The sequence below is a fragment of the Pieris brassicae genome, chromosome 9 (genome assembly GCF_905147105.1).
Source record: "Pieris brassicae chromosome 9, ilPieBrab1.1, whole genome shotgun sequence".
NCBI lineage: Eukaryota > Metazoa > Arthropoda > Insecta > Lepidoptera > Pieridae > Pieris > Pieris brassicae.
The window spans coordinates 4194269-4220343 of record NC_059673.1 but is presented as its reverse complement, the minus strand read 5'-3'; the positions used below and the strand labels follow the sequence as shown (position 1 = coordinate 4220343).

Below are 26075 nucleotides of genomic sequence, written 5' to 3'. Positions count from 1 at the left end.
AAAAGAAATTTTTATAAAGTTTAATTTCTTTCATTGAGTTTTTTTTTTGTAGATAAGTTAATCAGCCTTCTGTGCTTGACATCTCGTTTTCCTTACAATATCATATATGGAATGTATAGCATAGGAGAGAGCTACTAATGTACAGCCGGTGTTCTTATATACGACTTCGGGGTTCAAATCTTACCCATAAATATTGACTATACACCGTATAAAGAGAAAAGAACAGTGTTGACCTAGTGGCTTCAGTGTGCGACTCTCATCCCTGAGGTCGTAGGTTCGATCTCAGGCTTTGCGCTAATGAATTTTCTGTCTGTGTGCATCGTGAGAGAACCGGCTTGCCTTAGACCCAAAAAGTCGTCGACTTGACTCGACTTACTGACATGCTGACCATCTATTTGTTTATTTAATTGATAAATGCTTATGAAACAAGCAAAAGAAATCTGAGGCCCAGATAAGAAGGTTGTAGCGCCACTGATTTCTTTTATAGACCGTAAAAACAAGCTTATTAATTTAATCAAAAGTTTATATTATATAAGTTACGAAAAGATCGTATTTCCAACATATACTTGTTCTTTTTGTTTTGTTGTAAACACAAAACATATTTACAAACTTTCTATATTCTTTAGGGGCTGCGTTCATACAATATTAAGAAAGAAACAAAAACATTTGTCCTGTAACATCACATTTCAATTCAGCCCTAAATTAAATTACTTGCTAAAAAAACGATGAAATAACATTAATCAAATTTCTCTGATGAGCAGGACGAATAAGGAAGGCACTCGACATTTTCTGGTCTAATATTTATATTATTATAAACAATTTAGTAACTAATAAAAGCTATATGTGTCATAAAAATTAAATCAGTGGGACGTCAACCTAATAGGCAAGTAGATGATCAGCCTTCTGTGCCTGACACATGCCGTCGACTTTTTGCGTCTAACGTAAGCCGGTTTTGTCACGATGCTTTCATTCACCCTTCGAGTGTAAGCAATACATAAGTCCATTGGTGCACAACCGGGAATCGATTCCACTTCAGTGATGAGAGTCGCTCGCTGTAGCCACTAGGCCAACACTGCTCTGTATATATCATAAAATTAATCGTAAATACTCCAATGGGAGTTTTAACTTTACGGAGACATCTAAGATGTATATCAGCTATTAGCTAGGATGGCGGGCTGTAAACAAAAGGCAAGCGAAATCTCGATCACAGCCCTGGGAGTTTTATCTCAGCGGGAAGATAATTCCTGATAATTTCTTCCATTAGTGATGTGCCGAGATCACAGCTTAGCAGAATTTATTTACTTACGCGGATAATTCCGGCTAGATTAATCGGTTGTGAAGGTGTGGCTTTAACAAAAGTTACGTGTGTGCTTTGTTTTATATTGATTTTAAATTGGTTTCTTTTTATTATAATACATATCAAGTTAGGTTTTTTTATTTAGTTTTCAATAATTAAATATATTTTAATATATCGTAAGTAATGTTGTAAAATTTATACAAAGCAAGTGTAACGTTAAGAATAAAAATATGTTGCTATTTTTGTATAAATATTATTGATCAATGAACAATGTAAAATGTAAATTCTAAGATATATTATTGCTTAATCCTTAGTAGTGGAATGGAGTCTTTTACATCACTAGCTCTTAAATAAATAGTCCCACTGTGGCAATCCGCCTGAAGTAAGCATCAATTCTTAGGCATCTTGCGATGTCCCCGGGGCCGCTTAGGGCAATAGACGAACTTCAATTAAGATATGAATTTTACGATTATGATTTTAATGATAGTCTTTCTCAAACATTCATAATAACAAAATCAAACATTTAAATAATTTATTCACTTTATACGTTAATTTAATTTGAATTTAATTGGCCTTATATAACTTGGTTTAAGCGTGTTTGTTGCCATTACGATGTTTGTCAAGAAAAACAAACTCTACACCATTTACCTCGTTTTTTAGTTAGGCCGATATATATAGCGGTGGAGCGCAGAAATAATTACCTTAAAAAACGCTCAGTTGTGAAACCACGGACGTCGAACACACACACACACACACATCACATATCTCACATTTTTGATAATATATATACATTGCAGATTCAAAAAGATAATTATTAAATAAGGTTATCAATGTCGTCCGTCATGTTGATTTTAAAATGGCGCCGATCCGAGAGCAATTAAAAATCATCAAACCACTACCGACTTATTGTCACATTGATATTGACAATTTATAATCTGAAATATGTCTATGATATTGCATTGTGTTGCCATTCTAAAAAAAAAACTAGTGTGTACTTATGTATACGCGTTAGAAGTTTCTTCTATGATTATTTTATATTATTATTATATAAAAATCTTTTCAAAAAAATTCTACGTTTGTAGAAAAAACGACACTAACAATAAAAAAAAGGTATTTAATACAATACAAGTTGCATTAATTTTCTAGTTGAATTAAGTTTATTTGAATATCACAAAATTAAAATTTGACCATCCAACTTCAGGATGTCAGTTTTTTGTGACGGTGTGCCCGCGCATCATAAAAATTTACTCTCATCATTTTTCCCTAACGCGCTAAAAGAAGTATCACTACAATAAATGACTTTCTTCCATTATCTCCGACAAACTCACCCGAATCGGTTTGAATGATTTATAGCGATAACTCTCATATTAGCGATGTTAGTACTGTAATCATCTTTAACCCTAAGTGGTAGATAAAAATAAATTAAATGGCAAATCAACTTTTGCTAGTAAAAATAATAAACTTAGCATAGCTATAAAATGTCAAACCTCAGTGGTTTTCTTCTTGCACTTATCAGTACCAGCAAAGATATTCAGCTGCTTGGAGCCAGGCTTCAGAGGACACTGGTCAATATCCACGCGTCGCAAATCTATGTCAATTCCACTCGTACCTCTGGAAAGACAGGTTTAATTATTATGAGCAGCTGATTTCTTATTATCTACCATCATTGTATGAAAGTCTTAATGTGTGGACTGGGAAACTAGATGATGGGCAATCATCCTGATTGTTATTTTGTCGGGAATAGAACGTTTATTAATGCCTCTCAAACGTAGAATACCGATTTTAATAGTAAAACATATAAGCAAGTTCATCACGTTTTGCGTAAATACTATCAAATTAGTCATTATTTCAGACTAAATTCTTGTGTTATTGTTAAGTATAAACCTACCTTTTTTAAAATAAAATGACAAACAAATCGAATTCAGAATCGTGAATTCACGATACCCGTTATACATTCAGATAAACCTTACGAATTGTTTCGCGATCGTTCGACGAATTTATTGTTATTTTTAATATTGCACAGATATATGTTTAGCTAAAATACAAAAATTTTATAGCTGTAGGTTTTAAATTAAAAGAGGAAAATTGTTAGATGCGATTTTTCATTATTCACGCACCTCATTACTAGCGATGGCTACAAGTGACCATTCACAAACTACACAGATTATTAAGGATATATATTCTTCAAACACTGTTACTAGGTAGCGCTACATCAAAATCAAAGCCAAAAATCATTTATTCATATAGGTAACACAATGTACACTTATGAGCGTCAATAAAAAAGAAATATACATTAAATGCTTCTAATTTTACATTTACTGCCAGTTCTCAAATCAAGGGCATAGAACGGAAGAGAAGAACTGGCAATAAACTCTCCGCCACTGTTTTTAATCGCAATACACCATTATCCTAAATAATAAGACATATTACAATAACATCTTAAATTTAATATCTAATAAACCGCCTGACTACAATAATTATAACAGTAACTGACCCAAATATTCATTCAACTTAGCGCTTTTGTCGCTGAGATTTGTGGTACTAAAAGTCAATATTGAATTGGAATCGAAGCAGGTCTACAGAAGTATTTCCAGCTTAATCGAGTGAAATAACTTAGTTTAGCTTAGGTACGGAGTAAAGTTTAAATACATGTAAGCTGGGATATAAATCAGAAATACAACTCAGGAGTGTGGTTTAATTTAACTGAAGCAGTTAGTGTCGCGAGTTCAGCTTGCGAAACCCGGTTATCCTATAACGATTAATGTTTAGTGCAAGTCGTGAACTTTTGCGAGTATTTTCACTATTTAATGTCTTTGTAGTTTGTAACAATATTATAAAGAGATAATATTTGTATTGTTGTATGTTTGTGATGAAGAAACTCAAAAGCTGTTGAAATTTTGTCGAGTCGGTAAGGACCTATCGATTTTTAATTCATGTGAAGAGCTTTTTATACCGGAAAAAGGTTCCCGTGAAAATTATTAGCCAAACACCAAGCAATTTAGATACACCACCTCGCTTTCCAGATATTTAAACTGGGTTTTCTTATTCATTATTTTTATTCAATAAAAAAAATGCTTCTTTAACGTGTGATGAGGAGCATATAATAGTTGCAGGTGATAACAAAAAACCTTGGCTTTTTATTGCCAGTTCTTCTTGTATTACCCTTGATTTGAGAAACTGGCCGCAAATTTAAATTTAGAACCATTTTTTACTGACGTTCATAAGTTACTTTAGTTATTTATATGAATAAATGATATTTTGATTTGATTTGAAAGTTTGTACTCTGCACAAGTTAAGAATATTATTACTGTATACAAATTTTGTCATTTTGCTTATCATTTTCCTTAAAACAACAAAACTTCATAATTTTAAATCTTTTTCCTCAAACTTTTATCTTCTATATTTTTATATTTATATAGGTCATTTAAATACTTTACTAAATGTTGCATACCCTAAAGTACAGACAAATACAGTGAAACCTGGTTAATAGGGATCTCAAGGGACCAAGGATCCATTTTTCCAATAAGACAGGTTTAAATTATAGTTGTTTCGTTTAAAGTGGGCCCCGCTGCAGAGGTAGATATATACCGACTTTCCACAAACATGGATGCCATGCTAAACCATAATAGCATTCACAAACAAAGCAAGTGCGAAATTCAAATGTTTATAAACAACCATGTCGTTACTGTCCCAACCTGATATATTGTCTTACTTACACAGGGAATAAAATTACAAACCCCAATTACAAAGAAACATCAAAAAAATAAAGTACGTGCGTATAAAGTACATATGTCAGAAGTGAAACTTCTTTGTAAATTAATTATTACTAAGGTAAAAGCCCAATAGATGATCATGTACCAGTACCACTCCATGTATTTGTATATCTATATTCACATTGTAAACGTGATAATATAAATAAATAAATAAATAAATGCGTGTATTTTTTCTCGATCTCCCGTTCTCGCTCTCTCTCAATCGGTCTCATGCGCCTAAAGAAGTTTCACTTCTCACTCCTAACAGAGGTAATTCGATGATTAAGTGCCGGGACCTTATTGCAATTCTCAATAGGTTTCTCAATCTTATTCAGGTCCCACTACTGTATTTTGTTCTAGCATTAATACAGGAGACATTCTGAAAAAATTATTCTAATTACCATCTTTGGTCCTCACAACCAACAGACGTGAACAAGTAGCGCGGACGTTCTATAATAATTTATATTCTCAATAGGGGCTGCCAATACCAACAGAACAAGACAAATTTAAATGCAAAGCTCTCGTTGATCAAGATTGCTAAAAAGCACTCAGAGGGGCCTTTTTTAAATTGTAACAATTAACTTTTACAAATATATAAATAAATTGCTATTCGTATTTCTCACTAAAACTTGAAATTGGTTGGACCGATTATGATCTGGAAATATTTAAACTAATTTTGCAATAAAAACAGTTCCTAGCTGGAAAATATTTTGTCTTTTTGTAAAAGTGTAATGTGTTTGGCAAAAATAAATGTAGGTGACACGAAGTTCAAAGTTCCTTATGAACTAAGTTTTAATAATAGCATAGCTTTAATCCGTTCAAAAAGTGTTTTTCTTAATGTGTTAAAGCTATTTTAACAAAAGACAATACTACATCATATGTTGTTTGAAACTTACACAAACGAAACGAACGTAGTGATAACTTGTACCATACCCATTTGACCTCTCTCCATGACAGATCATGCAAAGTAACATTAACTAGAAAAACGGGTCGTTTAGTCATTTAAATAAAGGGTTTAGATGAATCACATACCCAGATACAAAGGCTTTTGCAAGATTCTCTATAAATAAGAATGAAGAGTTATTTGAGTTTCACAACTACGTACTACTATTTGCTATTTAAATGTATAAAAATGTCTAAAAGTGTATTATGATATTAAAATGAAACTTTAAATAGTTTTCATTTTGTAAGCACTATATTAGATCGTTTCCTAAAAATACTATACATTAATAACTGATAATAGGTATTTGTCATTTTATTTTTCATTCAATAGAAAATTCAATATACCGTTCCGAAAGTAGTAAAATTATTTTAAAATTGATATAATAACTGAAACATCAGAAGCCATACAATTAAATGTATTTAATTAAGGTCATACAATCAACGAAACCACAAACAGCATCTCATTAAACATTTTCAAAAGAGTGAACAGTCTTTTGAGTTTTTAGTTGCGGTATATTTTACCACGTTTTCTCATGTGTTTTGTGTACTGCAGTAGCTTGGAATTGAAGTTCCATGGTTTGGTTACCATCGAAACAGTTATTGAATTGGATCAATCGAATCGAATGCCCTCGGTAAACTTTCGAAATTAAGGAAACTTGGTTACAAAAATATTTACTATAGGTAGACGTTCAAAAAGCCTTAAGAAGCTATTGGAATGTTCTTGTACCCTTTCGTGTAAGTATAATATGACTTTTCATATTTCACTAACCAAGACAAAAAAAGGAAAAGTATAATTATTTTAAAAATAATTCTTTTATAAAAACCTACAACTAATAAATCTAAAAGCTTAACTTAATCAAACAACAGACATCTATAGAATTTAATAGTGACTGACGATCTTTGTTATCAAAGTTAACGAACTGGATAAAATATAATAAAATAAAATGAGTTTATTCATAAATAATATAAATATATTAAGTGTAAGATTCGGAAACCTTTTTAAGTACAAAATATCTTATATTATTAATATACTTAATAGGAAATTCCATAAGATTATTTTTTGTGTGGAAGGATGTGAGGAAAATAATCTAATATCAAGTCATCAAAATTTTACGTATATTTAATTCTTATGTAATCAATTCTATTTGTAAGATTCACGAGACCGCAAACGCTTAGCCATATGTCAAAACCTATTACAGTTTTTTACATTAAAAGTGATCAATTTAGTTTTATAAATAAGGGGGTAAATCTGTAATCTATTTATTTCAATGAATTATTGTAATGTGTATGCCTATTGCCTATTGTTGAGTTCATGTTAAAATCCATTCCATTCACTTACAGCAACGCTGTTTTTTTCACAAGTTTTACGTTATTGTTGTTGTAATCGGAAGAAGCCATGGTTGTGGAACGTACTGGAGTGTAAATGTGAATCCACAATATACCGAATATATCGAATTAGTATATAACCATCAGTCAATCTGAAGAAGATTTCTCTTCGTCCTTTTTTATCTATATTGATAAGCATTATAGAATTTTCAAAAAATACAAATAAAACTGTTTCGTGTTCAAAACAAAATATCTTTCATTTATAAATGTTAAAATATTGTCATTTATTGTGCTAATATTTTTTGAAAACATCGCTTGTTTTGGGGATTTATTATATCATAATTCTTAATATTTGAGAGCGTGTGTTTCGTTATTTATGTAACAGCTCTTGTTAATGTTTTATTCATCAAACAATTTATTATTTTTATGATCCAACTCTTCATTGTTCGCCATGACGGAGCGCGATGCCAATTATTCCTACATTTTATAGGCTTAACTATGCTAAGTCGTCACGATAATCAGATGCCTCGTTTCGCGAATTCTTCAACTAAATGTCTATTCGTATAATATTGTCTATGGAAACACTAGACATAAAAAATAGAGCTTCTATAAAAACTAATTTATTAATGAACGGCACTATTAAATAGCACTAATAATGTCAAGTTAAATTAACCTTATCTATTTTCAAAAGAAGCCTCTCGCGGCGTTTTGTCAGTGTGTTTTTATATACGCAATAAACTCAAAAATAACCAAACAGATTATTGTAATGTTTTCACTAAAACTGTCTGGTTCGTAAAGGTTTTGGTTTTTGTTAGGTTGTTTGGTTTTCTTGCTTTGGTTTGGTCAAAATTCACGAAATCTACTTGTTATAAATTGGCATTAATATCCGATTAAGTTTTTTTTAAATGTTGATTATATTTTTAACGTTTATATATATATACGAGTATACATTAAAGGTCTCAGCGCCGATTTTAAACTTAAAACACAAGTTTCTCGGTAACCCGCGAGGCTAGTGGAAGTGCATTTTTAATTAGTAAATTATTATTAATGGCTATGTCGCAGTGGCCTGGCGCAAACCGCGCTAACACAGTGAAGACATACTTTTGCCATTTTATTTAAAATGAGACAATCTTAAATATGTGACAATGTTAAATAGCCATCACTTATTTATTATTGCATATATTAAATATATACAGTTTAAAAGTTTACATTTAATTATTACTCTTAAAAACTTACTTAAAAAAATAAGTGCCGTTGTTGTATCCAAAGAAAGGTACCGTGTATGTCAACATCCATATGTTACCGCCACCACAGTCATAGTACGGCTTCGACCACTTGCCATCTTCATACGTAACAGCAAGAATTTCGTCTTCCTCGCGTTCTGTGTGTGTTGTGTCGTTGAATGTGTATGTATTGTAGCCTGAAAACAAATTATAAATTCATTATGTAACAAACGGGTCATATTGAATCAAATGCTAAGCGACTCTAGCTCCTGGAGACTTTGAGGTGTATTTTCGATAATTTAATATCCGAACTCTATATAAGAACTCGTCCGGTCTATGTATTCAAGAAGCCATTGTCATTGCTTTCTACTAATTGATTCTATTTTTAATTTTAAAGGCCACCATTTTTTCCTATCTACGTACTCTTAGTAATTTTAAAGACTATGTCTGACAAATTTTAAGTGTAACAAGTCAATCTAAATACTTTAGAGTCGTCCTACAAAGTTCATTTAATTACAAAGTTAAAAACTGAGGGTTCATCAAGAAAAGAGCATACCAACTCTGGCATTGAAAAAAATAATAATGATCAACACGCACTATCAGTTCATATTTATTTAATTACTTTCCTCATATTCATATCATTGTAACGCAATGGAAATACCAATACCAAAAGTACATACAGGAAGGATAAAGTATCAAAACAGAATGATAAGGAGTTGGTTTCATATATGGTGCAAATGCATTAACTCATCGCCGTACGTACTACTGTACTGTTTGAGGGAGCTAAATCTCTTGAAGAGTCTTATGGTGAGATCTGGGATTGTAGACGAAGTGGATTATTCAACTATAATATAAACTACAGAATATAATAAACGATAAAATAGTAGAATATTTAGATGACCACAGGACTACCATGAGCTCTTATTGCGAGCCTATTGGCAACCTACAACTGAGATGCATCGCTAATTCGTACCAAGACATCAAAAAAATGAGTTTAGGTTTCCAGGTGACCTTAGCGGTAATCAGATTTCGTTCGTTCAATTTTTGCCATGACCGCTTAGCTGAACCGAAATTTGACAGTTCCGCCTTCCAACTATGACAGAATAAGCGATTCAAAAAAAGGTTACTTATCGTTCAACATTTTTGTGTCGAACGTGTCCAAATAATAGTTTAGAACATATTAAATTATATATTTTAATAAAACTTGTAAATAAAGTTAAAATAATAAGATGTACCTACTGTCTAATTTAGGAAAAAAATATATAATTTGCATATTTCGGATATTTTGAGTTTAGAAAGTGTGATTATTAAAATATCGACGGAGACGAGAGAGGCTAGAGACTTTTAAAGACCCTCAAGAAATTTAAAATTATGTAAAATTATTAAAATAAAAATCAATGGCGCTACAACCTTTTAGGTCTGGGCCTCAGATTTCTGTATCTGTTTCATCAACACGAAATTTAGCATACCTGCCTGCCATATATCATATAATACAATTACAACAACATAGAAGAGGAACTAATTAACTTCATATTTAGTAGTCTGGCAATATAGATATTATTTCCATTAATATTATTTTTAATTTATATTCCGTTTTTAAAATTAAGAATTGAAGACTATTCTTGGACGCTATCCTATGTTGCTTGTCCATTCTAACTGTGAGAAAGTGAAAAAATGCGATACATATAGTTGTTATTTTTTAATAAATGCATAAAAATGTGTTTGTATATACTAAAGAATATGGTCATATAATTATTATTAGTACACAAATCTGGTGCGTTTAAAGAATAAGGACAAAATAATAAAGTAAAAACAATAATTGATTTGAGGAAAAACCCAAATGACACTACCCCGGTGGGTTAACTAATAGGAGAAAAACATTTACTAACGCAAAAATACTTTTAAAATTATTAGTAATTATTTAAAGATTTCAATTACATTGTTTTAAATTTAATATTATTTTTATTTGAACTAAAATTGGGCAAATGTAACAATACAACATAAATTTTAAGTACAAATTGTCATTACAGATAAAACAAAAGTTATTTCATTATAGGTAGATATGCATTACAATGTGTAAGATTTGTTTTAAGTAAAAAAATACCTGTGTCAGAGTTCCCAGTTTTTCCATAACAAACTTAATTATTAATTTCTTAAAATATATATTACATATACCTTGTCAGCCAGCCATAAATACTGAAACAAAGTAAAGAAAAAAATCGATTGCAAATAACATTTATTACTTTTACAGTACACTATGTATTAAACATAAATATAAAAATAAGTGTTGTTTATAATTTGCTATTTTAAAAGAGTACCGAGAGTTTTACGCCGGCTTTTTCTCTCCGCCTGTACCCTCTGTCTTCTTTGCCGATGAGTAGGGATGTCTACCTTTGCACATATGAAAATATTTTTACAATACAGGTTGTGTCTACAGGTAAATACGGTGATACATACTTTGGAATAACTCTTTTATAAACATACTTTTTAGATTACTGTTATATATTTTTAAAATAACGCCTTATATAAAACGAAAAACCATTAAAAACAAGGGCGGATTATACCCCGCAAAATTGGTACAATTATTTACTACACTACTGTTACCGACAGGTTAAGGTTATCAGTCTTATCATGTCCAATAAAAGCGCTCAGCGTTGCGTTCAGACCGCAGTAGGAATTTGCTGACAACATGTATCGCGTTTTGCTTCTGGCGATTCTTTGTTCTGCGGTGAGTAGCCACTGTTGTATCGGAAACATGCCATGTCTATGGAAGCATCATCATCATCACTTCCATCACAATTCTGGAGATCACCATCACCATAGGAGATATTTTGGAAGCGGCATTGATAACCAAGTGATCACACCTGCACCTCGCAGATTAATCAATGAAGAGACAATTCCAACACAAAAAACTTTTGATTTGGAAAATATGGATGTGTACAGAAACAGCAATGGAGGACGAGGATTGGGTGGTTATTTTAAACCTAACATTAAAAATGTAGAGAACAATTGATTACTGGTGTAAACGAAGGTTTAATATACGAGTATATAATTAATACTTTCAAACAAATGTAATGTTACTAAGATAACAAACTAAAATAAGTATGTAAACGCAATGGTCATTGATATTTATAGCAATAAAATGATATTATTGTATTACTGTTTTTGTTTCGTGTTATTTAAAATTAATTTTCAGACTAAATGAAGTATTTTAAAATAAACTTATTATTATTTTAATTGTATGACATTTATTAATCATAATCACATGGCCATACCCTGTAGGCCTTTTTTCAAGTTTTTTTCGCCATCGCAATCTATTCAGTGCTTCTTGGGTCCCACTTCGAACCCCTATTGTTTCGAGGACCTTGTCAAGTCCATCCCACCAACGCAGCCTCGGCATACGGGTTGTCTCTTGCTTGGGGTTCTGTCATCCGCCATTTGTAATTAATATTCTTAATATAGTTCAAATTCGAAATTATTGTAAATGAATTAGCAATGTCTAAAAATATAGGGTAGAAAAGTATTCACAGTTATAAAAGACAAATACATGTTTTATTATTTTAGTTATTGAATTGCATATTATCAATTTATAATAATATGTTGACAGGGATAACACTTTTCCTTATTGACAAGCTGGTAAATGTGTAGTTTTGCTATTTTTTAAGACATCGTTTTTTTATTTAAACCACGAAATTAACTTTTCTTTTAAAAATACGTGTTGTGGATTCATCCACAGTCCATCCACATCTAACTTCAGTTAGAAGTAAAATTTCTTACACTTTAAATTTTGCATTCCAGTCTAATTCTAACTTTTGGCTACGCCCCTGACGAAAGTGACTTAGACATTCAGAAAACCTTAAGTTAGATTAGATTTCTGTATATTTTTGTGATCATTCGTTTTTTTAATAGACAATAGGGACCTACTGTGCCTGACACACACCGTCATATTTTATCTAGATATATCTATGCATCGGTTTTCTCACGATGTTTTACTTTCCCGTACTAGCGAGTGTTAAGTTTGCACAGACGGTAAGTCCAAGTGCAGTCGGGGTTCGAACCGACGATCTCAGTGATAATATTATGAGCTATTTACGATGCCTTATATTTATAACTTACGGCCGTTCACCGAGTACATTAAAAGTAACGGCTACATATGTCAATTATTATTAACTAAATGCTCTCCACCCTACGTCGTTTGAACTTAATCAGGCATTTGTGTCAGGGACCATAATTTTGATGAATAAAAATTAGACATAATTTAATAAACGACTAAGATTAGACAGAACCTAATAAAATACGTTAATCCAATAGCATATCTTTCCCTAACTCTACATTTATTCCGTTATGGACACTTTTACCAGGCTTCAACTTCTATTCAGCACAATTTTTCTCTTGATTACTGTCAATTTTACATCGTATAGTTCAACAATCAGATTTTTAAAGGGATTTGTCGATTTTTAAACGATTTAAATAAATTTTGTATGACGAACAAACTGAAACACTACTTACCTACCTAAAACGAACGATTTCAATTTTTTTAATGTTACAATGAGCCTCAAGTTCCTCAAGAGTCGTCGAGCAAACGTACGGGACTCTTGCATCGTTCGTTGAAAATTGTTTTTACTTCTCGGACACTTGGTGATGCCTCTTGTTATTGTACACAAATCTGGTGCCTTTAAATAATAAGGACAAAATAATAAAGTAAAAACAATAATTGATTTGAGGAAAAACCCAAATGATACTACCCCGGTGGGTTAACTAATAGGAGAAAAAGATTTACTAATGCAAAAATACTTTTAAAATTATTAGTAATTATTTAAAGATTTCAATTACATTGTTTTACATTTAATATTATTTTTACTTGAACTAAAATTGGGCAAATGTAACAATACAACATAAATTTTAAGATTTGAGAAACTATCTTAATACAAATTGTCATTACACATAAAAAAAAGTTAATTCATTATAGGTACATATGCATTACAATGTGTAAGATTTGTGAACCCTTTTAAGTAAAAAAATACCTGTGTCAGGGTCCGAGTTTTTCCATAACAAATTTAATTATAAATTTCTTAAAATATATATTACATATATCTTGTCTAGCAAAACATAGTAAAGAAAAAAAATCTATTGCAAATAACATTTATTACTTTTTCAATGTATTAGTTTAATACCTAATATAGAAATAAGTGTTTGATGATTTGCTATTTTAAAAGTGTACCGAGAGTTTTACGCCGGCTTTTTCTCTCCGCCTATACTCTCTGTCTTCTTTGCCGATGAGTAGGGATGTCTACCTTTGTTGCAATTTAAACAGGGAGACTTGAGAATAGATACACCAGACAGAAGTTGGTGGGTGGGTGACAAGACACTGGCTGCGTGCGCGCAAGGTGAGACAGCAATATACTGTTTTGTTCACATGTACCAGGTCAACTAGGGCTCCGCTCTGTTTGCAAGCCACACTGCTTGAACTCTATACGCCCCTAGTATTGCACTTTGAAATATAAGCTTATAATTTCACAAATATATAACCTAAAACACTTATTAATTAATTATTAAACTTATGATTATGTAAGAAAACATGTATGCTTTCCATATCTTCATTATCGGCATATATGAAAATATTTTTACAATACATTTTGTATCTATAAGTACTTCTTAGAAACATATAAGTACAACACAAACTTTAATTTATATTAATTAGGGTGATACAAACTTTGGAATAACTCTATAGACATACTTTTTAAATTACTGTTATATATTTTTAAAATCACGCCTTATATAAAACGAAAAAACATTAAAAAACAAGGGCGGAACCAAGCAAAATTGGTACAATTATCTAACCGCACTACTGTTACCGACAGGTTAAGGTTCTCAGTCTTATCATGTCCAATAAAAGCGCTCAGCGTTGCGTTCAGACCGCAGTAGGAATTTTCTCCTGACAACATGTATCGCGTTCTGCTTCTGGCGATTCTTTGTTCTGCGGTGAGTAGCCACTGGTGTATCGGAAACATGCCATGTCTATGGAAGCATCATCATCATCACTTCCATCACAATTCTGGAGACCACCATCACCATAGGAGATATTTTGGAAGCGGCATTGATAACCAAGTGATCACACCTGCACCTCGCAGATTAATCAATGAAGAGACAATTTCAACACAAAAATCTTTTGATTTGGAAAATATGGATGTGTACAGAAAAAGCAATGGAGGACGAGGATTGGGTGGTTATTTTAAGCCTAACATTAAAAATGTAGAGAACAATTGATTACTGGTGTAAACGAAGGTGTAATATACGAGTATATAATTAATAATTTCAAACAAATGTAATGTTACTAAGATAACAAACTAAAATAAATATGTAAACGCAATGGTCATTGATATTTATAGCAATAAAATGATATTATTGTATTACTGTTTTTGTTTCGTGTTATTTAAAATCTATTATCAGACTAAATGAAGTATTTTAAAATAAACTGATTATTATTTTAATTGTATGACATTTATTAATCATAATCACATAGCTAAAGTATTTTTCGCCATCGCAATCTATTCAGTGCTTCTTGGGTCACTTCGAACCCCTATTGTTTCGAGGACCTTGTCAAGTCCATCCCACCAGCGCAGCTTCGGTATACTGGGTTGTCTCTTGCTTGGGGTTCTGTCATCATTAATAAAATACGTGAATCCAATAGCATATCTTTCCCTATCTCTACATTTATTACGTTATGGACACTTTTACGAAGCTTCAGACTTCTATTCAACACAATTTTTCTCTTGATTACTGTCAATTTTAAATCAAATAGTCCAACAATCAGATTTCTTTAAAGGCATTTGTCGATTTTTAAACGATTTAAATAAGATTTGTATGACGAACAAACTGAAAAACTACTTACCTACCTACAACGAACGATTTCAATTTTTTTAAATCTTACAATGAGCCTCAAGTTCCTCAAGAGTCGTCGAGCAAACGTACGGGACTCTTGCATCGTTCGTTGAAAATTGTTTTTACTTCTCGGACACTTGGTGATGCCTCTTGTTATTGTACACAAATCTGGTGCGTTTTAATAATAAGGACAAAATATTAAAGTAAACAATAATTAATTTGAGGAAAAACCCAAATGACACTACCCCGGCGGGTTAACTAATACGAGAAAAAGATTTACTAACGCAAATATACTCTTAAAATACATAAGCACGTAATTATTTAAAGATTTCAATTACATTGTTTTAAATTTAATATTATTTATTACTTGAACTAAAATTGGGCAAATGTAACAATACAACATAAATTGAGTAACTATCTAAAAACAATTTGTCATTACACATAAAAAAAGTTAATTCATTATAGGTACATATGCATTACAATGTGTAGATTTGTGAACCCTTTTAAGTAAAAAAATACCTGTGTCAGGGTCCGAGTTTTTCCATAACAAATTTAATTATAAATTTCTTAAAATATATATTACATATATCTTGTCTAGCAAAATATAGTAAAGAAAAAAAATCTATTGCAAATAACATTTATTACTTTTTCAATGTATTAGTTTAATACCCAATATAGAAATAAGTGTTTGATGATTTGCTATTTTAAAAGTGTACCGAGAGTTTTACGCCGGCTTTTTCTCTCCGCCTATACTCTCTGTCTTCTTTGCCGATGAGTAGGGATGTCTACCTTTGTTGCAATTTAAACAGGGAGACTTGAGAATATATACACCAGACAGGAGTTGGTGGGTGGGTGACAAGACACTGGCTGCGTGCGCGCAAGGTGAGACAGCAATGTACTGTTTTGTTCACATGTACCAGGTCAACTAGGGCTCCGCTCTGTTTGCAAGCCACACTGCTTTAACTCTATACGTCCCTAGTATTGCACTTTGAAATATAAGCTTATAATTTCACAAATATATAACCTAAAACACTTATTAATTAATTAATTATTAAACTTATGATTATGTAAGAAAACATGTATGCTTTCCATATCTTCATTATCGGCATATATGAAAATATTTTTACAATACATTTTGTGTCTTTAAGTACTTCTTAGAAACATATAAGTACAACACAAACTTTAATTTATATTAGGGTGATACAAACTTTGGAATAACTTTATAGACATACTTTTTAAATTACTGTTATATATTTTTAAAATCACGCCTTATATAAAACGAAAAAACATTAAAAAACAAGGGCGGAACCAAGCAAAATTGGTACAATTATCTAACCGCACTACTGTTACCGACAGGTTAAGGTTATCAGTCTTATCATGTCCAATAAAAACGCTCAGCGTTCTGTTCAGACCGCAGTAGGAATTTGAACCTGATAACATGTATCGCGTTGTACTTATGGCGTTTCTTTGTCCTGCAGTGAGTAGCCTCTGGTGTATCGGACACATGCCATGTCGATGGAAGCATCCCCTTCCTCCCCTTCCTCTCCCCGATCCTAACAATATTTCCCCTTGGGGAAATTTTGAAACTTACTTTATGATCACACCTGCACCTTACGAAAATTTTGGAACCGGCGTTATGATCACACCTGCACCTCGCGGAATTATCAATAAAGAGACGACTACAACACAAACAATTCCTGATTTAGAAAATATGGATGTGTACAGAGAAAGCAGTGGAGGACGAGGATTTAGTGGTAATTTTAACCCGAAATAAAAATGTAAAGAATAATTGATTACTTGTCAGAACGAAGGTTTAATATACGAGTATATAATTAATAATTTCAAACAAATGTAATGTTACTAAGACAACAAACTAAAATAAATATGTAAACGCAATGGTCATTGATATTTATATCAATAAATTGATATTATTGTATTACTGTTTTTGTTTCGTGTTATTTAAAATCAATTTTCAGACTAAATGAAGTATTTTAAAATAAACTTATTATTATTTTAATTGTATGACATTTATTAATCATCATTACATGGCCATACCCTGTAGGCCTTTTTTCAAGTTTTTTTCGCCATCGCAATCTATTGAGTGCTACTTGGGTCCGACTTCGAACCCCTATTGTTTTGAGGACCTTGTCAAGTCCATCCCACCAGCGCAGCCTCGGTATACTGGGTTGTCCCTTGCTTGGGGTTCTGTCATCCGCCATTTGTAATTAATATTTTTAATATAGTTCAAATCCGAAATTATTGTATATGAATTAGCAATGTCTATAAGGTAGAAAAGTATCTACAGTTTTAAAAGACATTTGCATGTTTTATTATTTTATTTATTGAATTCCATATTATCAATTTATAATAGTTAGAATAGATAACACTTTTCCTTATTGACAAGCTGGTAAAAGTAAAAAATACTCTTGCAATTTCGGTAAAGGAAAATTCGAATAAACTAACAAGTATTGTGGATGAAGTTAGAAGTTAAATTTCTCACACTTTAAAATTTGAAATCCAGTCTTATTCTAACTTTTAATTTTGGCTACGCACGTGACGAAAGTGATAATAGGGACGTACTATGCCTGACACACGCCGTCGATTTTTATGTACGACATGCACCGGTTTTCGCACGATATTTTACTTTCCAGAGCACAGACGGTAAGTCCAAGTGCAGTCGGGGTTCGAACCGACGATCTCAGTGATAATCTTATGAGCTATGTACGATGCCTTATATTTATAACTTACGGCCGTTCACAGAGTACATTAAAATTAACGGCTACATATGTCAATTATTATTAACTAAATGCTCTCCACCTTAAGTCGTTTGAACTTTAATCAGGCATTTGTGTCAGGGACTATAACTTTGATGAATAATATATGAATCCAGTAGCATATCTTTCCCTATCTCTACATTTATTCCGTTAGGGACAGTTTCACGAGCCTTCAGCACAAATGTTTTCTTGGTTATTGACAATTTTAAATCGTACAGTCCAACAATCTGATTTTTTTAAGGATTGTTCGATTTTTAAACGTTTTAAATAAGATTTGTATGTTTGTGACGAATAAACTCAAAAATACTTCGAACTATTTCAAAAAATAGCTAATATGACAATAAGCCTTGAGTAACAGATATTTATCCCAGAAATATTTACAAAATAAATGTGTCAGTCAGGTGAACCCTGGACAGGCTGCTTATTTAACTATTTTCTAACCTATCTTTGTTCTTATACTGGTCGAACAAACGTACGGGACTCTTGCATCGTTTGTTGAAAATTGTTTTTACTTCTCGGACACTTGGTGATGCCTCTTGTTATTGTATACAAATTTTGATTCGTTCGATTTAATTTAACTTATACTATTTGTGCAAGTACAGTTCAGCTTGTATATATTTTATTAAAAAAAGGGATTCTCATAGCGCCAGAAACTATCCCGGAAAATTACCGAATGAATTTCCCACCTGCAAACATTCAGTTTTCTTCAAGATATAAACTATCTATCACAAAAAGGTTTATTTTTCGTTCCTGCAACTAGCACGTTCAACGAAATAGAGTACTTATAATTACTAATAAGATAATAAGTCATATTATTATTTGTCACTTAGTTAAGACAGCGCTTAAAATTGTCAGGTTTGTAATCTGAATAATTTAATTATAAACTTTCTTACATATAAACACCTCGTAAGTACAAGAAGGGCCTTATAAGCTGTTGTTTGCACGTATGTAGTCTTTAGTATGTGAGTAATACCTAAATTACAATATAAGTTGGAGTTAGATTAGACTCATATCTGATAATAAAATATGTGCGTGTACTAGTGTACACACGTAAGAAGTGAAACTTCTTTAAGACCTTATTTTTCGAAAAATGATCTACTATATGCAACTTTACAGAAATTGGTGAAATAAAGTTAAATTAGATAAAATTTTACAAAAGGCTTTTAATATCATAGACATGAAAAAAACACGCTTTACAGCGTGCGTGGTCACGGTAACGGTATGTATATAATACATAGCTTCAATCCGTTTAAAAAGTGTTTTCTTAATGTGTAAAAGCTATGCTAACAAAAGACATTACTCTCATAGACATGAATAAAAACAATGGAATTTTTTCATTTTACCTTATTACTACTAAGATTATTACAGAATTTCATTAATTTTAATAGAATTATTACTATCATTGTTATCGTTATTATATTATATGTTTGTTAATAATGGCTTCAAATATCTTCGAATCAACTATGATATGGACAAAAAAAAGATGGCGCGTTACGGAACAATGTAACACATAACCGAAAAATGCGACGGTAATTTTTTTTCCAACGCCGATAAAGAAGTTTCACTTCAATAATCTCCTGATTATGTTTATAAATTTTTGTTTATATCTTCATAATTTTAGATATAAACCTAATTTTTAACTGTTTTACAGTTTATATCAGAGATTTAAAGTAAGAAATCCATTCAACAATGTTGATTTGGATATTTTCAGATAACAAGACTAACAAAACCACTCACCACGTTTGAACTGATTGTGATTTCGGATCACGCGCTCAGCATTCTTCCGTGCAATGTAGAACCACTCCGACATATTGCTCAAATATTTATATTCCACCGCCAAATCCTTAGCCAATATTGGTCCTTCGGGCAACCGATACGCAAACGGGCAAAAAAGTTGGTAATCCTTGTACTGATACTGGTCGTAGCAGTTACCCGCACCGAATACGTTGTCATCGAACTCAACCATGGAGAAAACGCTCGCATGCAGCAAATATTCATTATGCATGACAGATGGCCCCGCATATTTCCATAATCTCGTCAGCATGTTAGCTCTGTTAACAGCGACATCTGCTTCAACTCGAAACCTCTCTTGAGCGTACCTGTCTACAACTCCCTCACCTAAATTCAAATGTGTCCCAGCTGTGCAATTCTCGCCCATCAAGTGTTGTGTTTCAATTAATCTCAAGAATTTTGTAACAACGTCTTCGTGGAACGGCTTTGATGTTATGTTGTCTACTGTATCATTTGTCATGCTGTCTGCTACGGTAACTGTGTTATCTTCTCTTTGCGTATCGTTATCGTAACTATGTTCAAGGTTGATTAGATGATCTAAAAGTGCATCGTCTGTTGGATCACGGTGGAAAGTCACGGAATAGTTTCCGAAATATTTTTGAAATGCGTCCTGTGTTGTATACCCATCTTCATCAGGAGCACCATAGGGTCTTAACGCTGCTACTACTGGATCTTCCCCAGATTTGTCTTTACTCTCTGAAACAAAGAAAATATAATAAGACTATTAATCGATGTATTTATTTTTAAAGCATTAACAACTTGACTTCTAGACGAATGGATACGCTGTTGGGTTGTCGTATTGAAATTATTTCCAGTCTCTTTCTCTTCGAATAAAAATAAACGTTAACAAGGAAATCCTCCGTCTGTGATAGGCCAATATTGATAGTATCATGTAAAAATATTCTCGCGTTAAGGGGATTTCGCAGACACGACTCGCTTGTAAAATCCGCTATCTCGCCCTATAAAAGAGGATTTTGTTTATGGCAACAACAAATCGCGACTTTCATTACGTCGGGGCAATTGATGGCTTGGCATTATTTATTGGTAGCAATTTTGTCGGGATAAAGAAAGAGTGAACTCTATATTATTATAAAATTCAAGGTCGCACCTTTATTGGAATTTCGGCATCGATAAGTTAATTCACTTTTACAGGCGTTAATTCCGTAAATTTCTGCTTCAAATCGACTGTTCGTCTTCTGTCCAAAATTACGCAAAGCTTTTAAAGTCCATTTAAGGAAGTATGTTTCTTTATTGTAACAAAAGCCACCTAAATATATTTACATAAGAGAAGAAATAATGTTTAATGAACTGAAATAGCTAATTTTATTATAAACTGACAAAAACCTGAGGGATTATAACGATAACGACAAACATAATGTAATTGGTGTTTGGTTTGATTTTTTTTAATATCAAGTCCTTTCTGAGGTCGTAGGATCAAACACTGCTGTGCATCAATGCACTTTCTCTCTATGTGTCTAAGAACAACCTAAAAAAACCGGTATGCCTGATCAAAAAGTCAACAAAAAAAGATCAAGTATAGAAATTTGAGAACCAGACCTTTAAACGTTGTAGCCACTGGTATTTTTACTAAATTTTCAAAGGCACAAGTTGCAAAACTATTTATTTTTCTTCCACATTAATGTATTATTTTATTTTTATTTATTTATTAACACTTCGTTTTATTACAATTAAAAATATATATAATTAAATCAAAAGGAGGGCAACTGGCGGCCTTATCGCTTTCGAGCGATCTCTTCCAGGCAACCACTACATTATTTAATTGTATTATAATAATTGTATTAATTCAATATTTTTTTTATTAGATTTAGTTATGCACTTCTTGCATTTAACCCATCAAATTTCTTTTTTTAGTAGCTTCCCTTACTAGGGTAGCCTGTTAGCGATAAGGCTGCCCGTTTCATCCCTGATAATTTTTATGTATTATGTTATTTGTATTGGTATGAATGTAGCGAAGTGTGAATAAATAAATAATTAACAAAAGTAAATTTATTTTAGCATTTCGTACAGAATACGACCGCATTTCCAGTTGTGATATTAAATCAAATAGCAACTTGTTGCAGAAAATGGGTTATACTGCGAGCATTGTGGTAAATTTGAATACATACAATTATTATTTCGCAAATTTTTGATTTTGTAGCAGATACGAAGATTAAATTCAGTTCAATTTTGTTATTGTTCATATTTTACGTTTCTAAGGAAGGTGTTGTAGCTATAACGAAATAAAGTTAAATGAAGCAAAGCTATTACACCATCTTTCGATATATGGAATTGGATTACAATTCAATTATTTAAATCAAACAGATATATTAACTCTTAAATTATTAATAGAAATTATCGTATATATTAACGTAAAAATTAATTGAAAAACCGCTTTTATTCAATCACGACTTAGTTAAATCAATGTAATTGGACTGATTTAAATGGGGAATAATTTATAAGTTTAAGCCCTTTTTTAAATGATGTATAAATGTCAATCTGTCTCAACTCACTGTTTGAAAGCTTTGCCTATATTTGACAAGTTTAAGGGTTGTCTGTGAAGAGGGTCTGAAACAAATGTCTATTATCTCTGAGAATAGGATTTTAATAGTATATTATTTAGTTGTTTAAAGCAGTGTTTATGGTGAAGTTAGTAAAAAGGCGGGAAATGTTAAAACCATAATGTAAAACTTAAATAATGTAGAATGAAGCTTGAGTTCCAAATTCAAAAAGAAATAAATAAAACCATCCAGGAAATGCAAACCCTGTTCAAATATAAATTGAGGGGTACTTCCGCCAGAGCGATCAACAGCATGGATTTATTAAACGTCACGTGCACATCGCGAAGTGAATAAGCTTATTGTGTAATTCTCAGTTCAGTTCAACTTATTATGAGTATTGCACAGACATCATTTGTCTGTAGTCTATTTAGGTAAGAATTTTGTATGGAATTATTATTAATAGAATGCTAATAATGCGAATGCGAATAACTTTTCTATATTGTGGGGGTTTAACTAGGCTTCAATTATTCCGTGGTGCATGGTACATACTTCAAACATTTTTTTAAAGAAAAACTGGTCTTATTGTTACGTCTCATCAATATGGTCGTTTAAGATGTAAAGTATGCGTAAATGAATGGTATATGAATGGGTGTGTGTGTGTAAAATACAGCCTGTGTTTGAGAGTAAGGTTGAGAGTCATTTTAGTTCTCAGAGAGATAATAACAACTAGTACATCTTACACCAAATTACAAGAATCTAACTTTATAAAACAAGAATTAAATCTTAGAGATAAAAACCTTTTAGTCGTGTTTATTTCGTGATCATTCCTAATAGGCAAGAAGGTGGTCCGCCTACTGTGCATGCTGGTTTTCTCACTATATCTTCCTGCACCGTACAAGTTCACCGAACCACAACCGCAGGAATGTGTAGTAGGCTGAAGTCACTAGGCCAACACTCTTTAATACTTGGAATGCAATAACATACACAAGTGAGAAGCATAACTTAATCTAAAAATTGTCTCAATCAAACGAAAAGGGCCATTACTTTTTATTTTATTTTACATAGTGACGCCTCTCACCACAATAAAAATCACAATAATAGCATTAAGAGATATTAAGTAAAGGCACCCACCATCGGAACATTCAGCATTCGGAGGTGAACGCACAGACAGTGGCGTAACTATACCATCTGGGGCCCGTGGCACTTTTCCTTTGATGGGGCCCTATTAGTAAAAATCGTCACGTTGTACTCAGTTTAATTTTAATAAACTTCGAAATTTTCAGCGTACTCAATTACACATTGTATATGTGCCACTAATGCCACAATAATAATTCCTATATTAGGTGAGATCGAATGGTTTGAGATCCCCACGCTAGACCAATGCGTATTGCATTCAAACATAGAATATAATATCTCAATGCATTCATCATCTATTCGTTTGATTTTCGGTAAAGGAAACGTGAGAAAACCTGCAAACATTTACAACTAAATAAAAATAAAATTTTAGTGAGTTCGCGGCCTCTTGGGTCTGAGGCATTTTGCCAGCCCTGCTACTCTATTGTTACGCCACTGCGCACAGACTGTCCTGCGTTCACGCTGAACAATTTTAAAACTCGTTTCGATGACTTAGGTTCCTTCAAGAGCGTACCAATTCTTGAAATGCCTTCTGGTGTTGAGTGTCATCAGATGAGCCTCCTGCCAGTTTTATAAAAAAAGACGAGCTGTTATAACTAATAAACTAAGTATAAATGAGGAAAGCACATTAAAAGTGCGAAAGTGTCAGGTCAGCGTGAGAAGAAAATTACTATACCTAGTTTATAATAACGGTTTGACAATATGCAAATAACTCAAGTGCCACTTCAAGCGACAGTAGTAAAATTCTAAGAGGGTTTATATTATCATATTTTGAGATGTCGAAATGGAAATTACATGGTCTGAGCGAAATTTTCTGCTGGAATGATTTTCTGTTTTTATTTTGTGATCTTGGTGTTTGATGAAACGAAAATGCATTGCTTATAGCTTAATACATCTCAAGGTTCTAAATTTACATTTGCTACACATTAACTAAGTGTATATGTCATGTACTATTGAGTATTTTCATACACACAAAAAAGAATTTTCTAAAATTCAAACAACTAATACACATTTTTTCTTATTATTATCTAAGCTTCGCAGCCCAGTGGTCTCTATGACGCTCGAATAAATCCTTCGTGGGCTCCCCTACTATTAACTATGAATATTGATTTCATATCGAATTACCTGAAAATACATTATTCTTTGTTTGTTTTTCTGGCGCGTATATATATGTTGGCATTCCGACACGGGAACAGGTGACATATAAATGGCCATGTGAAAAACACGGATTTTCAAGATTAATGCCACAAACAATTAGCGACTGTAATTATAAAATAATTGTATGTATACGATATTTGCAGCACGCATTCTGTCAATGTTATGTCCAAAGCCATAAGGTTACATGAAAAGTTTGAATTGTAAAGGCGTTATGCACTGAAAATTTGCTATCATAACAAAATTATTCTAAAAATTTCCAAGGAAAATCGGGATTCATTTCTATATATATAGATAGATAATTTAAGTTAGCTCTAGGATTATGAAGGAAATAAATAAATAGTGGTAACGTATTATTATATAATTCCTTACCAGAAATACCTAAGTTCTGAATAACCATTTGGCATTTCCATAAAAGACAATTAAGACTATTCTTGTATTATTAGTTTTCTCTTTATTTACTGCATATGCATAATGCATTTGGATATAATTATTATTTACTATATTTTTTGGCCTTTTGGAAGTATAACTTACTCAAGGTTACTGTAGCATTTTAATGATGACAGTTCTTTAAAAACGGTACACTACTTCTAGAGTTCATTCGTTACATGTTTACTCTTTATAATTAGCGTAGAATACGCCAGCAGCCAGCTTATTGCTTTCCTGAAATATTGTTTAATTAAGTTGCAGCTCCTACTGGTAAAAATGAAGCAATGAAGATAGCTGAACATTAGGCACAAGAAAATTCCAGTGTTATTCAGTTGGAACTAATGAGTGTTTGAGCTAAAAGTTTTGGGACAAAAGGAAAGTTTAGAAACGAATGTTCGTGGTCAGCTCGGAAGTTGTTTATTCACTGAGCAATTGTGTTGCTGTTTATTTACTTACATCAGGTATATCAAGCTTTGACTGAGACAGTATTTGTCAAAGACTTGTATCAAGTACCTATCGTTAAGTCTACATGATACATCTATTATAAACAGTATGTGGAGGTCAAACGGCAATTTTACAACAGATCTTTCTCAAAGTGAGGGAAATGGATATATTTTAAATAAATATAATATAAAACGGTATTATAGAAACAAGTATAATTCATACATATATATAATTCATTAAACAAATATATTTTAAATATAAAAATGGGAATAACAATACAGGAATGATTAAGTATTAACTACGAGTTAAGCTGCAATAGGAGGGCCGGGTCGGGGCACGTTGCCTGAAGAATCGTTGGACGATGGGGCCAAATATCCAACAGTGAACATTGACAGGAACAACCAACGAGGACCAAGTAAAGGGTTATA

General features: G+C 32.1%; 1 protein-coding gene across 1 annotated transcript in view; it reads right to left on the bottom strand.

Moving 5' to 3' along the window:
* The window catches only part of LOC123714197 (probable G-protein coupled receptor 158), a 113106-nt gene that overhangs the window by 39785 nt on the left and 47246 nt on the right, over window positions 1–26075 (bottom strand). Inside the window, exons 2-4 of the mRNA XM_045668385.1 lie at window positions 19934–20683; window positions 8554–8737; window positions 2785–2908 (exon numbers count right to left, since the gene is read on the bottom strand). Coding sequence (XP_045524341.1) covers window positions 2785–2908; window positions 8554–8737; window positions 19934–20683 — 1058 coding nt within the window. The remainder of the gene's footprint in view (window positions 1–2784; window positions 2909–8553; window positions 8738–19933; window positions 20684–26075) is intronic.